Source organism: Cnephaeus nilssonii (assembly GCF_951640355.1).
Source record: "Cnephaeus nilssonii genome assembly, chromosome: 12".
Classification (NCBI taxonomy): domain Eukaryota; kingdom Metazoa; phylum Chordata; class Mammalia; order Chiroptera; family Vespertilionidae; genus Cnephaeus; species Cnephaeus nilssonii.
In genome coordinates this window covers 40,658,879-40,676,484 of record NC_137083.1, presented here as the reverse complement: position 1 = coordinate 40,676,484, position 17,606 = coordinate 40,658,879, and the positions used below count along the sequence as shown (strand labels likewise).

The 17,606-nt window shown below is 44.5% G+C and overlaps 1 protein-coding gene across 1 annotated transcript in view; it reads left to right on the top strand.

Moving 5' to 3' along the window:
- The window catches only part of PUS7 (pseudouridine synthase 7), a 48,712-nt gene continuing 31,106 nt past the window's right edge, over nt 1-17,606 (top strand). Inside the window, exons 1-5 of the mRNA XM_079786196.1 lie at nt 1-221; nt 11,311-11,731; nt 15,682-15,766; nt 15,884-15,985; nt 17,128-17,272. Coding sequence (XP_079642322.1) covers nt 95-221; nt 11,311-11,731; nt 15,682-15,766; nt 15,884-15,985; nt 17,128-17,272 — 880 coding nt within the window. The 5' untranslated portion in view covers nt 1-94. The remainder of the gene's footprint in view (nt 222-11,310; nt 11,732-15,681; nt 15,767-15,883; nt 15,986-17,127; nt 17,273-17,606) is intronic.

Genomic DNA, 17,606 nt, shown 5'->3' with positions numbered 1-17,606 from the left:
TGTTAGCAGCGCGTCCCTGCGCCGCACGTGTACGAGCCCGGTCGCGGGCGAGTCCACCCGAGCTCTGCGGCCCCAGGCGCGGCCAGGGGTGCCTATGTCTGGCCGCCCTTGCAGCTGGCTCTTCCGAGTGACTCTCGCCGCTGCCGCCCTGCTGCGCCCGGAGCAGCGCGCCCGCCCTCTCGCCGTTCGGCCCGCGGCGCGCTCGCGCTCTCCAGTCCCGGGTAAGTGCGCGGCCTCCCTGCAGCCGCCCGGGCTCCGCCGCCTGCCTTCGGCCCGGTCCCGCGCGCAGGATCCCAGGTCCCGCCTGGAGGGGCAGTGCGGACTGGGAAGGTGTCCCATCCGTGCTCTGTGCCCGCGGCGCGCCCGCGGAGCCTCCATTACAGATCGTACCGACGGGAGCGCGGCGGGAGCCTCGCGGGTCCTGCGCTCGGGTGGTGCCAGCCCCGCCCCCCGCACCCCCCACTACCGGGGCAGGTCCTCAGGGAACGCTGCGCCCTCCCTCCTCCCCGCGGCGCTGTCAGGCTGACGATCCCATTCCCACTCCTCCTTCCTTTGCCCCAGACGCTCCCTAAACTCTTCTCCCTCCCGGAAGAGAAAACTGGCTCTTATCCCCAAACCTTTCATCGCTCCCATACATCGCCGGGCCAGTCTGCTACAGGGTCCGGCCCGCGCGCTGGCTCCTCGTACTCCGCTTCCACCGCTGCTTACTGCGAGGCTTCCTGTGCCCGGTGACGGCTGGTTTGGTGGAAGTAGGAGCGAACAGGTTGGAGCCACGAGTGTTTTCTGGAGCCCTCTGCCGTGTCGGTGTGGAACGCGTGCAGGGAGGGCGTGCTGCTGTGCGTGTTGAGACTCACCCGTACTGAGCCCTTACCGCCCGCCCTGCACTGAGAGGTTTAAAAGTGCATCCTCATTGCCTGGGTTTTAAGCGCCTGCCAAGAAGCAGGTTTGGAGTTTAGTTTTTCAAATATTTGGTCCCGTTGTCAGACCTTTTTTTTTTTTTCCATTTTGCAAATATGTACTAGTATAGGATTCCTAAGGGCTCTTGTTTCAAGTTTTGAATCATCTGTGAGACAGGCATGCCCCATTGGCCTGCGGATGCCTTGACAATGGAGGGAATCTGTCAAATATCCAGCATACTGAAAAGGGAATAGATAGGCAATGATTTTGTTCAGTCATTAGACAAGTAGCCAACACTCAGTAGTTATTAATTTTTTTGTTGTTTTTGTTTTTTAAAATATATTTTATTGATTTTTCAGAGAGAAAGGGAGAGGGATAGAGAGCTAGAAACATCGATGAGAGAGAAACATCGACCAGCTGCCTCCTGCACACCCCCCACCGGGGATGTGCCCGCAACCAATGTACATGCCCTTGACCGGAATCGAACCTGGTACCTTTCAGCCCGCAGACCGACGCTCTATCCACTGAGCCAAACCGGTTTCGGCAGTAGTTATTAATTTAATAACAGCTTTTGACCATATCTTTTTATAGAGGCTGGGCCAATACAGGTATTAATAAAACACAACTTTTGCCCTGGCCGGTTTGGCTCAGTGGATAGAGCGTCAGCCTGCGGACTGAGGAGTCCCAGGTTTGATTCAGGTCAAGGGCACACCCCCAGGTTGCCTGCTGGATCCCCGGTGAGGGGCGTGCAGGAGGCAGCCAATCAATGATCCTCTCTCATCATTGATGTTTCTCCCCTCTCCCTTCCTCTCTGAAATCAATAAAAACATATTTTAGAAAAACATGCAGCAATAAACGTTCACACATATTTTAAAAAATAAAAACTTTGCTCCCAAGTAGGAGAGAGAAATTACAACCCAGTTGAGCTTACTGCTGACTAAGGTCCTTTAAAGGCACCTCCTTGGAGAGGCTTCACTAAAGAGTACCCCTCGTTCTCTCTCATTCCTCTTATTCGTCTTTATTTGTGGCTCTTATACTTGCTTTTATTTTTATTGTATTTTGCCATATATCCTTAAGTATATATAAGCTCATTAAGGATGGGAAATTTTCCCTATATTCACAGCACCTAAAATAGTGCCAGACACATAAGAGATGCTCAATAAACATTGTGGAATGAACAAATGTAATGAACTTAACGATTTTTGCATATTAGAGTGTAGTGAGTGTGTGCTCTGTCTGAAGGAAGTGTTCTTTGTTGTGAGTGCTAGAGGGATTAGTGACAGTTTGCAGAGAAAGGAGAATAGAAGCATTTAAAAAGTGGAAGTTATGGAGGGTTTTGAAATATAGATACGATTAAGACTAATATGGCCCTTTCTGTAAGATGTTCATTTTGCAGGAAATAATATTAAGGGACTGTCAATGGTGTATTAAAATTTTGAAAATGCTAAACTTTTATTTTTGTTGTGGGTGTAGAGAAAGCTTATTGGTGAGTCTGATATCATAATGGAAACAATTTTATGTATTTATTTATTATTTTTTTAATCCTCACTCGAGGATATTTTCTCCATTAATTTTTAGAGAGTGGAAGAGAGAGGGAAAGACAGAGAGAAATGTCTATGTGAGAGAAACACATTGATTGGTTGCTTCCTGCTCCGCCCTGACCAGGGCCCCGGCTGGGGAGGAGCCTGCAACCGAGGTACATACCCTTGACCGGAATCGAACCCAGGACCCTTTGGTCCGCAGGGCGATGCTCTATCCACTGAGCCAAACCGGCTAGGGCATGATGGAAACAATTTTAAAATACAGTTAAAATTATAATATTCCTAATCTCATTTGGCTCATTTGGAGTGTAAAGGAAACAAAGCTCATTATTTTAGTATCCCCTCCAAAGAATTGTGTAGGACTTCAGTTCATGGGTTAGTATTAGTAGATTTCATCCTCTTCCCAGTCATAGAATCAAGTTTCCGGTCTATAGAGATTTTACTTGATATATGAGATACTGTCATTTCTATCATGGACAATGTATTTGTGCAGTATACTATTTCTTTAAAACTTAAAAAAAATAACATTAAACTCATAAAGCCTGCCCCTACCCCCCACCCCTTTTCTTTTAAGTCAGTCACTTTTTCTAGCTTTAAGTAGAATGCTTGAATATGTGTATTTGGATTTTTCTGAATTTTCCTTAGGGAAATTTTAAATTTTTCCTTAGGGAAATGACATTGGGGTAGTCAGGGTTGTTTTATCTTTCTGATTGAATTCTTCTCAGTCTCTTTCATATTCACAGGATCTCCCCCAAACCCCCTCCACACTTTCTCATTTATTTTTATTTATTTTATTTTTTAATATTTTTATTGATTTTAGACAGGAAGGAAGAGGGAGAAAGAGATAGAAACATCAGTGATGAGAGAGAATCATTGATTGGCTGCCTCCTACATGTCCCCTACTGGGGATCAAGCCCATAACCTGGGCCTGTGCCCTTAACTGGAATTGAACCTGGGACCCTTGAGTCCACAGGCCTACGCTCTATCCACTGAGCCAAGCCAGCTAGGGCCACATTTCTCATTTAAAAGCTATATTGCGCCCTGGCTGGTTTCCTCAGTGGTTAGAGCATTCGCCTGCAGACTGAAGGGTCATGGGTTCCATGCCTAGTCAAGGGCAGGTTCCCCAACCCCAGTAGGGGTGCATGTGGGAGGCAGCCAATTGATGTGTCTCTCTCCTCTTCCCTTCCTTCCACTCTCTGTAGAAATCAATGGGAGAAATCAGGTGAGGATTTTAAAAAAAAAACACAGTTATATTGCATTTCAGTCTTTCCTTTTATATAGTTCCTGCTTATATAAACAATACTAATTTGAGTTCTGCCTCTCCTAGTTTAGCAGTTTGCACAGTTGTTCTAGTATGTTCTTAGCTTCTAGGCCCAAATACAGAACTTAGCAAAATATACATTAAGTGATTTATAATCATTGGTGCTACATATACTTTAATAAGTAATGTCTGGCCCTGGCTGGTTTGGCTCACTGGATAGAGCGTCGGCCTGGGGGCTGAAGGGTCCCAGGTTCGATTCCGGTCAAGGGCATGTACCTTGGTTGCGGGCACATCCCCAGTGGGGGGTGTGCAGGAGGCAGCTGATTAATGCTTCTCTCTCATCGATGTTTCTGACTCTCTATCCCTCCCCCTTCCTCTCTGTAAAAAATCAATAAAAATGTATTTTTAAAAAATAACTAATGTCTGATAGGGCCATTAGCTATAACAAATGTAAAGTATAATTTCATTTGAAAACAAAAGTGAGGCCCAGCCAGCATGACTCAATGGTTGAGTGTTGACCTATGAACTAAGAGGTCACGGTTTGATTCCTGGTCAGAACATGTGCTTGGGTGCAGGCTCGATAACCAGTGTTGGGTGTGCAGGAGGCAGCCAATCAAAGATACTCTCTCGTCATTGATGTTTCTCTCTCTCTTTCCCTCTCCCTTCCTTTCCTCTCTGAAATCAATAAAAAAATATAATTTTTAAAGTGAGATTAATGAATTTGTCTTTGCAATCCTATATAATAATCCTATGTAATAAAAGCCTAATACGCTAAGTGGCCAGTCAGCTGTTCAACCAATCAAAGTGTAATATGCTAATGATATGCTAAGGCTGCTCAGCTACTCGCTATGACGTGCACTGACCACCAGGGGGCAGACAGTTGATTGGTCGACCAGTTGCTATGACCTGCACTGACCACCAGGGGGCAGATGCTCCAACGGATAGGTTAGCTCGCTGCTGGGGTCCAGCCAATTGGGACTGAGCAAGACAGACCGGACACACCCTGGAGCCAGTTGGGACTGAGCGAGACAGACCGGACACACCCTGGGGCCCTCCCGCGGTTCCTCCCTGGCTGGCCAGCCTCCCTCGTCCCTCCCCGGCCCCAATCATCCACCGTGGGGTCCCTCGGCCTGGCCTGTGCCCTCTCGCAAACTGGGACCCCCCGGGGGATGTTGGAGAGCCAGTTTCAGCCCAATCCCGCAGGCCAGGCCGATAGGCCCCACTGGTGCACGAATTTGTGCACCAGGCCTCTAGTCTCTATATATAAAAGCATAATGTGCCAATCCACCGGACGGTGGCTGTGATGCACACTGACCACCAGGGGAGATGCTCAACATAGGAGCTGCCCCCAGCCCGCAGGTCCCGATCACCTGATCGGGGCCTGCCAGCCAACCTCTCGTTCCCTCCCCCTGGCCAGCAGGTTCTGATTGCCCGATGGGGAACCGGGAACTGGGGGTGGGTGGCGGCATATCCGCCAGGTCCCCGATCGTCCCGCCCCACACACCTAGGGCAACTGGTGGCAGGGCCAGCGAGTGGGTGGGAACAGCCAACCCCGTGGTCCTTTCCACCCTGGCTGGCAAGGCTCCGATCATCCAATGGGGAACCAGGAGCTGGAAACCAGGGTTGGGTGGTGGCTGACGTGGGTGGCTCCAGGGCTCCTATAGCCCTGCTGGTCACTCCATACACAGAGGGCAACCGCGGTGGCGGCAGGGGGTGGGGCCGCTGCCGGTAGCTGGGAAAGATCAGTCCTGATCACAGTTCCAGGCCTAGGGACCCTACCCATGCACGGATTTTGTGCGCTGGGCCTCTAGTTAAATATAACACGGAAAAGATCAGGCAAGGGTCCACAGGATCAAGAGAGACTTCCAAATAATACCGAAGATGTACTTATTTGGTGCTATTGGCAGTGCTCTGAGGCTTCCTTAAAATTAAGTGGTATTTGAAGGAGAAAACCATGTTTCATCATTAGCCTAGTGAACTAAAGAAGCATAAGCTTTGTTTATTTCTCCAGATTCAGCAATAACAACTCTGTGTAAACCATCATAATAAATATTAATGACCACCGGTTAAATAGAACCGCTATTACAGGCCTTTGACCTAGTCATCATTTTTCAGCTTTACAGAAATAAACCGAAGCTTAGAGAGATTAAGTGATCCGCTTATTAAATGGCAAAGCCTAGACCCGGCTCCACATTATACCCCACAAACTGCCATTCACCAAGTAAGAGTTGAAACCAGTGGTTGATATTTCAGATCCATGGTCTGCTAATATTCTCATTCCAAGGATGTTGGGCATAACCATGTTGTCATAAACCTTCTAGAATTTTATCCACGAAATCACTGATATAGGTGTAGGGGAGAGTGAGGAGTTGGGATGATGCCCATACTCTGACACAGGTGACTGGTAGTTAGTTGGCGGTAACATTCCCTGAGGTAAGAGGTGCAATTTAACAGAAGTGTGTTTGTGATGGGAAATGATGAGATCAATTTAGGGCATGTTGAGTTTGAGCATTTGATTCTACCTCTTGCTATCTCTGTAAACTGGAAGCAAGATACTTCATCTCTGGGCCTCAGTTTTTTAGTGCTAAGCTGAGAATGGTAATGGCCCTTCTGTCACAGGGTTCAAGCGAGGCTTGAACAAACTCACCACATACACGTTATCATTGTTCAGCTGTCTTTATGATTGCCTTGGACCCTGGGTAGGAGTTGGAGATGGACAGGTCTTGACTGGAATACTTAGGAGTGAGAAGGGAGCAAGACTGGAGAAGGGACCTAGAGAAGCCCAAATTTAAGGGGCAAGCATCTCCAGAGGCAGGAAATAAGAAGTAGGAGAGTTTTGAAGCAAGAAAGCAGTGATCTATGTTGTGTTGGGAAAGGATGTCAGATAGGGCCAGGCTTGAATGACTGTGATTTGGGAAATAAATACCGGTGGGACGTTTATTTCATTCCCTGCCTTGTCTTTTCACTACTGGGAATAATTTCTGGTACAGGGGTGCATGGTGAATGCTTGTTGAAGGGATGAAGTGCAGTGCTGAGGAGTGAGTGCTAAAGTAAGTATGGGCTTTCCTTAAGAGGGTTACCATATTAAGAGGAATGGTTATAATATGTGGTCTTGTCACTGGAAATGGACTGAGATCAAGGCAGGTCTGCCCCAGTAAGGTCTGTAATGTGTGGGTTATTGACTTTGTGCAGGAAAGATTTCGTGGCATGAGTCCAGGTGATTTTGAGAGTAAATTTATTAAAACTGGGGACAGTGAAACAAAGGAAGGACTTCAGAGAGAAGAGGCAAGATCTCAGCAACAGGAGTGAACCTAGGCCAGTGATGGGCAACCTTTTGAGCTTGGTGTGTCAAACTTCGCCAAAAAACTGAGCATAACTCGGGTAGTGTGTCACTTTGAGGAAAAAAACATTATTTCGCGATATTTATAGTTTAAATAACATAAATGTATAATTGTTATATATAATTGTATTTAATAAACCTCAGCGGCCGCGTGTCATCAGAAATGGCTACGCGTGTCAGTGCTGACACGTGTGTTATAGGTTTGCCATCACTGACCTAGGCAGAGCTGCCTTGACCCTTTATTTATTTATTTTTATTTTTTAATTATTTTTATATTTTTTCACTAAAGGCCCAGTGCACAAAATTCGTGGACTGGAAGGGGGGGTGTCCCTCAGCCCAGCCTGCATCCTCTCCAACACCCCTCGGGGAATATCCAACTGCCAGTTTAGGCCTGATCCTGCAGTCAGACATCCCTCTCACAATCCGGGACTGCTGGCTCCTAACCACTCGCCTGCCTGCCTGCCTGATTGCCCCTAACCAATTCTGCCTGCCAGCCTGATTGCCCCCTAACTGCTCCCCTGCTGGCCTGATTGACACCTAACTGCTCCCCTGCTGGCCCGATCCCCCACAACTGCCCTCCTCTGCAGGCCCGATCACCCCAACTGCCCTCCCCTGCAGGCCTGGTCACCCCCAACTGCCCTCCCCTGCCAGCCATCTTGTGACGATGTGGGGGCAGCCATCGCCATCTTGTGATGTGAGGGTCAATTTGCATATTACCTCTTTATTATATAAGATTGATATCAGAGAGGAAGGGAAAGAGAGAGAGAAACATCAGTGATGAGAGAGAATCATTGATTGGCTGCCTCCTGTATGCCCCCTACTGGGGATTGAGCCCACAACCTGGGCATGTGCCCTTGATCAGAATCGAACCTGGGACCCGTCAGTCCCCAGGCCGATGCTCTATCCACTGAGCCAAACCAGTTAGGGCTGCCTTGGCCCTTTAGAAAAAAAAAAGTCACCAAGGCAGAATTGAGCCAGCTGGGTTGTGTGTGTGAACGCAGGAAACAAATTACAGAGGCAGAAGGGGAGGGCCCTTGGAGACAGTAGCTCCTGTCCAATGCTCCCCTGCTTGCAAGTCTCCTGGGAACCTTTAGAACTTAGAAAGAAAACACAGATACACCCCTGAGGAAAGAAGGGGTAGAGGGGAAGACAAGGCATGCTCCAGAGCATACACTGAGCCCTTTGTCTTAGGGGTTTTTATCTATTTTCTGATGGCGGGGAATTTTAGGAGAAGTGTCGGGAGACTCTCAATAGAATATTCATCAGATTTCATAATGTGTCCTTTGATATGATGATTCACCCAATGAACTTATAGATGGGTCAGGATCATTCTCTGGTTAGTTTCACCTTCAAAGAACGTCACAGAAGAGGGACCAGACAAGCGGGTCTACTACCGGCATGGTCTGGAATGTGGAAACCATTTGCTCCTAAGTGTCCTTGGTTAGGGAAGATGAGACTTTACGATTTATTAGCTGTCTGTAAATTGCTCAGCTGGTTCCATATCTGTCTCAGTTTCCCCATTCTACTAGTCAAGGGATTCTCCTAGCTTCTTACTATCCTGCCTCATTGTGAATATGCTGGAGGGAGGTGTGTCTGCCAGAAGACCCTGCTGACTAGGGAGGGCCAGGCAGTGTGGAGGGCTGTCATAAGAGAGTAATTCTCCTGACTGGCCAGGTTTTCTCCAGCAGCAGCCAAGAGCATAGGCACAGTCAGATTGGTGCTTGGTAGAGGTTTAGCAAGGATCATGGAACAGAAGGACTCACGAACAAGAATATTGAGTAGTGGCTAAGCGTTATTGACGTTTTGGGCATTTGAACAAGTAAAGGTGGAAGAGGTGGTGTTGTGGGACTGGATATCTCAATATATTTGAAGAACAGGTGATGGGAGAACAGGAGCAATGGAACTGAACAGATTGGTGATTTGATCAGAGTAGAATAGCTTGTATATCATTTTAGACTTTGCACTTTTATTTTTTATTATAAAAAATATTAAACAAAATGTAGAGAGAATGATGTGATGACTTACCTGTGCTTCCATCACTCAGTTTCAAATCTACACCCAATCTGCTTCCATTCACCACAGGTAAATTACTTTTTTTTTTTTTTTTTTTTCAGAGAGTAAGGGAAAGGGAGAGAGAGACAGAAACATCAACGATGAGAGAGAATCATTGATTGGCTGCTTCCTGCACACCCCACACTGGGGATCAAGCCCACAAACTGGATATGTGCCCTGACCAGGAATCGACCTCAACCCATGACCTCCTGGTTCATAGGCTAATAGTCAACCACTGAGTCATGTTGGCCGGGCCTTGTAAATTATTTTGAAGCAAATTCCAGATCATATCTTTTCAACTATAAGTAGCTCAGTTTCTATCTCTAAAAATATAAGGATTCTGTTTTTAAATGTAACCACAATAACATTATTTCACTTAAAAAGTTGACAGTACTACTAATGTCTTCAAATATCCCCAGTGTTTCAATGTCCAGATTCTCATAAATGCTTTTAATTTTAATTTTATTTTGCCGGGCTGGTGTGGCTCAGTGGTTGAGCATCGACCCATGAACCAAGAGGTCACCAGTTTGATTCTCTGCCAGAGCACATGCTGGGGTTTTGGGCTCGATCCCCAGTAAGGGGCGTGCAGGAGGCAGTGATGTTGATTCTCTCCCACCAGTGTTTCTATCTCTCCCTCTCCTTCCTCTCTCTCTCAAATCAGTAAAAACATATTTTTAATTTAATTTTTTTATCCTCACCCAAGAATATTTTTCCACTAATTTTTAGAGAGTGGGAAAGACAGAGAAATATCGTTGTGAGATAAACACATTGATTGGTTGCCTCCTGCATGCACCCCAACCAGGGCCCGGGATCAAGCCTACAACCGAGGTACATGCCCTTGACCGGAATCGAACCCCGGACCCTTCAGTCCTCAGGCCAGCACTCTCTCTATCCACTGAGCCAAACCAGTGAGGGCTTAATTTTATTTTTTAATTGATTTTTTAGAGAGAGAGACTCACACACTCACATAACAATTTGTTGTTCCACTTACTTTATGCATTCACTGGTTGCTGCTTGTATGTGCCCTGACCGGAGATTGAACCCGCAACTTTGGTGTGTCGGGACAACAATCTAACCAACTGAACTACTCAGCCAGGGCATCATAAATGTTTTTTAAATAGTTGGTTTGCTCAAATCAGGATCCGAAGAAGAATCCACTCATTGCATTTCTTGTAGGTTTAATCTGTAGATTCCCCTTCCTCTTTTTTTCCTTTGCTATTTATTAGTTGAAGGCACTAGTGGTTAGACATAGAGTTTCAATCAGTAAATATACTTCATCAATTATAGCATGTGATTTCAGGAGTACACAATGCCTGGTTGTGTCTCTTCTGTGATGTTAGTGGACATTGATGGTTATTGCCCAGGTCCACTATTTCATTAAGGGTTTGCTATTTATTGCGTCTTTGATCTTTATAGATAGGGAACCATTTGGGTACCTATTTTAAGAATTCTGCAAAATATCTGTTGATGCTTGTTGCATCCTGCTGGATTTTCTGGCATGTACAAAAGAAATAATAAACTTAAAGAATCTGTAGACTTTTTATTATTATTGTTGTTAATAGTCACCCAAGGATATTATTTCCATTGATTTTTTTAGAGAGAGTGGAAGGAAGAGGGAGAGACAGAGAGAGAGAAACGTCAATTGGTTGCTACCCGCACATGCCCCTACGGCCCCTACTGGCATGGAACCCGAGACCCTTCAGTCTGCAGGTGGATGCTCTAACCACTGGGTCAAAGGTATACATATTTTTAAAGCTTTTGATGCATACTGTCAAATTTTTTTTACAAAAATGTTCTGTCATTTTTCTATGCCACCAAAGGTATACACCAACATTGGAAAGAATTATTATTTTTTTAAACACCACTTCTCTCTTTTTTTTTTTTTTATTGATTTTTAGAAAAAGGGGAAGGGAGACAGACAGAGAGAGAGAAACATTGATGTGAGACGCAAAACATCGATTGGGTGCCTTCCTGCACACTCCCTACTGGGGTTGGGGGATTGAGCCCACAGCCCCGGCAATGATGTGCCCTGACAGGGAATCGGGAATTGAACTGACAATCTCTTGGTGCTCTAGATTGAGCCACACGGGCCAGGGCAGGAAGAATTCTTTTAATAAATGGTTTTTAGGACTAGGAACAAAATTAACTGTGCTTCTGTTTGCTGAAACCCACTTAATTAAAGAAGTGATGATTACTTTTCGACTCTGTCTTCCTAAAAGGTTTTCTTAGAGCCTTAAAAATGGAGATGACAGAGATGACTGGCGTGTCACTGAAACGTGGATCCCTTGCTGTTGAAGATAATGACAGTCTGACCCCGGCTGAGGAGGCAAAAAGACAGAAGGTTTCAGAAGGCTGGCTAACCAAAGGTCAGGATGGGATAGAAAATAACTCTCCACCCAGCTGTGAAAATGTGCCTGGGCTACCTGCAGTTGTAAGTGCTGGAAAGAGTAAAAGAAATTCTGATGCCCAGCTGCAAGAAGAGGAAGAGGAGGAGGAAGATGGCCTTTCAGAGGAGGGTGAGGAGGAAGAGGAAGCTGAGAGTTTTGCAGACATGATGAAGCATGGACTCACTGAACTTGATGTAGGCATCACCAAGTTTGTAAGTTCTCATCAAGGATTCTCAGGAATCTTAAAAGAAAGGTATGCTTAGTTTATGTACAAAGTTATTTTAGTTATATTAGTTCTTTATAAAGAAACTAGAGGCCTGGTGCACGGATTCGTGCACCGGTGGGGTCCCTCGGCCTGGCCTGTGGGGATCAGGCTGAAACTGGCTCTCTGACATCCCCCTAGAGGTCTCAGATTGCGAGAGGGCAGTGCTTGGGTGACGCACCCTGGAATCGGGCTCCCTCCTCTCTGGTTCCAGGAGCGTCACCCAAGAACCACAGCTGCCAAGTCACCGCAGCTCAGCAGCTCCTGCGTTGAGCGTCTGTCCCCCAGTGGTCAGTGTACATCATAGCTGTCAGCCGGTCTGCCGGTCGGCCAGTCGCTTAGGATTTTATATATGTAGATCAGCAGTATAATCTTGTATTTATTTCTGTTCCCCAAGGATTAATTTCACAGATGGTCAAAAAGGATGAGAGCTGCCAAAACCGGTTTGGCTCAGTGGATAGAGCGTCGGCCTTCGGACTGAAAGGTCCCAGGTTCGATTCCGGTCAAGGGCATGTACCTTGGTTGCGGGCACATCCCCAGTAGGGGGAGTGCAGGAGGCAGCTGATCGATGTTTCTCTCTCATCGATGTTTCTAGCTTTCTATCCCTCTCCCTTCCTCTCTGTAAAAAATCAATAAAATATATTTAAAAAAAAAAAAAAAAAGGATGAGAGCTGCCCAAATGAGTAAATGAAACCATTTAAAGAGAAAATTAGTGAAACCATACCGTTTTTGTTCTTTTTCCATCTTACTTATTTCACTTAGCATAATGCCCTCAAGATGTATCCATGTTGTTGCAAATGGCAATATTTCATCTTTTCTTCTACATAGAGGGTGACCCCAAAAAATGTATACACACTTTAACAGCTGATAACTCACTTACCGTATTTTCCGGTGTATAAGACGACTTTTTAACCCAGGAAAATCTTCTATACTCCCAGTCGTCTTATATGTCGGAAAATACGGTAATTTTTAAAATGAACTGTATGTTAATAAACACTGACTTTATAATCGTTGAAAGTGTATATACTGTCTGATCATTCACTTAATTTTGAAGTGTATGTTAACAAACACTAATTTTACTAGTCTAAGCATTCAAAGTGTGTATACATTATTTTAGACACCCTGTATGTTGGTGGCCCTCGTTTGGGCGTCATAATGCCGGGGTTCTTTTCCCAGCCTTACAAAGGGTTCAGCATTCTAGGGGCTGCGCGTAGATGATTAAAGAGTCCTGAGATGAAAGATAATTTTGAAAGGCATTGGGGGTCAGAGGATCTTCAGCTGAAGAAGCTAAAGACTCCTTCCTTGTCTAGGACCCCGGGCTTTTATTATAACACAATTTGTCCTAAAGACAAGGTGGAGATATACATTTCAAAGGGTAAGGTATCCAAGGGTAGGGTACAGAAGCATTGCCAGTTTGGGGAATAGCCTACAGCTGTTTAGGTGTTTGGCCAACAGGAGGCAATAAAATGCCCTGAGCTGTCTGGCAGCTAACAATCCCATTCAGGTTTGGGGGCAGTGCCGGTTAGCAGTTTCCAACAGGTAAACTACATATGTGGCTCACCCTTGTTGAGCCGCCCAAGTCCCATCAACCTTTTGATGGAACTCTTGTAATTATTACATGCTGGAATTGGTTCCCGGCACCTGTATATGCCACATTTTCTTGTTATGCGCTCATTCATTGATGAACACTTAGGTTGTTTCCATGTCTTGAGTATAGAAATAACACTGCAATGAACATGGGGCACATACATCTTTTCGAATTAGTGTTTTCTTTTTCTTCAGAGAAATAGCCAGAAGAGGAATTGCTGGATCATACAGTAGTTGTATTCTTAATTTTTTTTTAAAATATATTTTATTGATTTTTCACAGAGAGAAAGAGAGAGGGACAGAGAGCCAGAAACATCGATGATAGAGAAACATCGATCAGCTGCCTCCTGCATAACCCCCACTGGGGATGTGCCCGCAACCAAGGTACATGCCCTTGACCGGAATCGAACCCGGGACCTTTCAGTCCGCAGGTCGACGCTCTATCCACTGAGCCAAACCAGTCTCAGCTGTATTCTTAATTTTTTGAGGAACCTGCATACTGCTTTCCATCGAGGTTGTACCAATTTACAGTTCCACCAACAGTGCACAAGGGTTACTGTTTCTCCACATCCTCTCCAGCATGTTATTTCTTGTGTTTTTTACAATGGCCATTCTAACACCTGTGAAGTGATATCTCATTGTGGTTTTTATTTGCATTTCCCTAATAATTAGTGAAGTTGAACATCTTTTCATATGCCTGATGGCCATCTGTATGTCTTCCTTGGAAAAGTGTCTGTTCAGACCCTCTGCCCATTTATTAACCGGGTTGTTTTTTGTTGTTGTTGTTGAGTTGTATGAGTTCTTTATATGTTTTGGACATTAACCCCTTATTGAAAATATTATTTGCAAATATCTGCTCTCATTTGGTTGGTTGCCTTTTTGTTTTGTTGATAGTTTCTTTTGCTATGCAGAGCTTTTGAGTTTGCTGTCCCATTTGTTTATTTGTGGTTTTGTTTCTCATGCCTTTGCATTTTTATATATAATGTACTTTTTTATTGATTTCATAGACAAAGGGAGAGGGAGAGAGAGAAACATCAATGATGAGAGAGAATCATTGATTGGCTGCCTCCTGCATGCCCCACACTGGGGACTGAGCCCATAACCCAGGACCCTTCAGTCTACAGGCTGATGCTCTATCCATTGAGCCAAACCAGCTGGGGCACCCAGCACTATTTATTGAAGAGACTTTTCTTTCTCCATTGTATATTCTTGACTCCTTTGTCATAATTTATTTTTTTTAATATATTTTACTGATTTTTTACAGAGAGGAAGGGAGAGGGATAGAGAGTTAGAAACATCGATGAGAGAAACATCAATCAGCTGCCTCCTGCACACCCGCTACTGGGGATGTGCCCACAACCAAGGTACATGCCCTTGACCGGAATCGAACCTTGGACCTTTCAGTCCGCAGGCCGACACTCTATCCACTGAGCCAAACCAGTTAGGGCCTTTGTCATAATTTAGTTGTCTACAAAGTATGGGTTTATTTCTGGGCTCTCGATTCTGTTCTGTTGATCTGTTTTTATGCCGATATTGGACTGTGTTTTATAAGGGTTTTGTTTTATTTATTTATTAGCACCACGCTCTAACCAACTGAGCTAACCGGCCAGTGGTTGTTTTATTTATTTATTTAAATTTTTTTATTGATTTCAGAGAGAGGAAGGGAGAGAGAGAAATAGAAACATTGATGAGAAATATCCATCAGCTGCCTCCTGTATGCCCCTTACTGGAGATCGAGCCCGCCACCCAGGCATGAGCCCTGACCAGGAATCGAACCTCAACCTCCTGGTGCATGGGACTGTGCTCAACCAACTGAGCACTAGCTGGGCCATACTGTACTGTTTTGATTACTGTTGCTTTGTAGTATAGTTTGAAATCAGGGAATGTGATACCTCTGGCTTTGTTCTTTTCTCTCAGGATTACTTTAACTATTTAGGGTATTTTTGGTGGTTTCACCCAAATTTTAGGATTTTTTGCTCTATTTCTGTGAAAAATGCCTTTGGGCTTTTGTTGGGGATTGCATTGAATCAGTAGATCGCTTTAAGCAATATGGACATTTTAACAATGTTAATTCCTTCAATCAGTGAACATGGGATATCTTTCCATGTCTTTGTGTCTTCAGTTTCTTTTAACAATGTCTTGTAGTTTTCAGTGTACAGGTCTTTCACCTCCTATGTTAAGCTTATTCCTAGGTATTTTATTCTTTTTTCTTTCTGATAGTTTATTGTTAGCATATAGAAACAACAGATTTTTCTATATTGAGTTTGTAAGGCTTACTGTTGATAAACTTTTTCCTAAAATTAACAGGAAACAAAATGTTAATGCTCTGAAAGTTTGTGTTTTCTTTTCGTCAGGTACTCTGACTTCGTTGTTCACGAAATAGGAAAAGATGGGCGCATCAGCCATTTGAATGACTTGTCCGTCCCCGTGGATGAGGAGGTAGGAGCCAGCTCTCTAGCAAAAGTCACCTTCTGTATAAAAGTAGCATTTTTTAGAGCTCTAACAGCCTTGAATTCTGTGTGTGACTCATTGGGAGTTTTTGTGGTTATTTAAAAGGATCCTTCAGAAGATCTATTTACAGTTTTGACAGCTGAAGAAAAGCAGCGTTTAGAAGAGCTCCAGCTTTTTAAAAATAAGGAAACCAGTGTTGCCATTGAGGTAAGTAGTACAGAAACATATGAAAAGGTTGTATAGGGTTTTCGTTGCTTTTTTGGGGGTAGATGTTGATAAGTGTCTATTGGAAAAATTATAGTAGTTAACAAAAGGATGATGTCCTATTTGATCTAAAAGGGCATTATGTACACTAAAAAAAAATGTTTTTGTCAGTAACAGATACCACTACCCATATAAACCATGGCCAAAACAAGTGGTTTTTTAAAAAATGTTTCAGATGATCATAAATCAACAAAGAAATCTATTGCTTTGTACCTGAGAGTGACTATTACGTATATCATACTGATCAGCCTGGCAGTCAGAGGTGTGGCCTGGCCCCCCTCCAGTGCCAGCAGCCTCTTGGTCTCAGATAGGATTCTGGGAGGGAAAGGATTTGGCGGGAGGAAGTAAGCCAGCGTTTCTCTGCTCTGCCTAAGTCTACTTCTATTCAAGAAAAGGAGAGCTCAGCCACTACAGAGAACACTAAATTCCTTCTTCTTTTTTTTGTTTTTTAAATATATTTTATTGATTTTTTACAGAGAGGAAGGGAGAGGGATAGAGAGTTAGAAACATCGATGAGAGAGAAGCATTGATCAGCTGCCTCCTGCACACCCCCTACTGGGGATGAGCCCGCAACCAAGGTACATGCCCTTGACCGGAATCGAACCTGGGACCTTTCAGTCCGCAGGCCGACACTCTATCCACTGAGCCAAACCGGTTTCAGCAAGTTTACATTTTCTTGATGTTGATTTTTTTTTTATTGTGAACAAATGTACTAGCACATCATTACTAAATGAGTCAGTATAGAACTCATTATGAGGCAGTTGCAAATTGGACTATTCGAGGGAGTTGAGTTTCTAACATCCATGCATTTCGGTCTGTGAGCCCTGAAGCGCTTGTCCAGCAGAGTCCCTGAGGGAGCGTCTGCAAAGTGCTTGGCACAGTGCCTGGTATACGGACATGCTCCATTAATAGGCTCATTGCGCTTGCATATTGTGAAGCTCTAAAAGATTTCTGAAATCACACCCGTGTACTTTTGTTATTTCACATAGTTAATAAGATGAGTAGTGTTTTAACTCATTCATTAGTGTAATTTCTCTATTTAATGTTTGTTAAATTTGTAATATCATTATCTGTGTTTTTAATAGGTTGTTGAGGACACCAAAGAGAAAAGAACTGTCATCCATCAAGCAATTAAGTCTCTGTTTCCAGGATTAGAGACAAAAACAGAGGATAGAGAGGGGAAGAAATATATTGTAGCCTACCATGCAGCTGGGAAAAAGGCTCTGGCAAGTAAGTGTGTGAGTGACCTGGCATTTCTCCTGCCTGGCGAGCCCCAAAGGCAGGTCCGCTCCTCCTCTACTTTGCTGTTGTTCAAAGAAGGATATTGATCGTGTCACTTCTTCAAAGAGGGTGGATAATATCATTTCAGATGCTGGAGCAATCCTATAGAATGTCTGGCTGATAGGGGGCGTTAGGTCGTTTATGTGAGAAAGATTTGCTGAAATTACAGTGGTGCCTGAGAGAGGTCTTAGGAATTTGATCTGTCCCCTGAAGAGCAGAGTGGGCTGAGTGGCAATTCAAGAAGAAAATGAAAGGCTATTGCTCACTCTGTGTTCTTAATGGA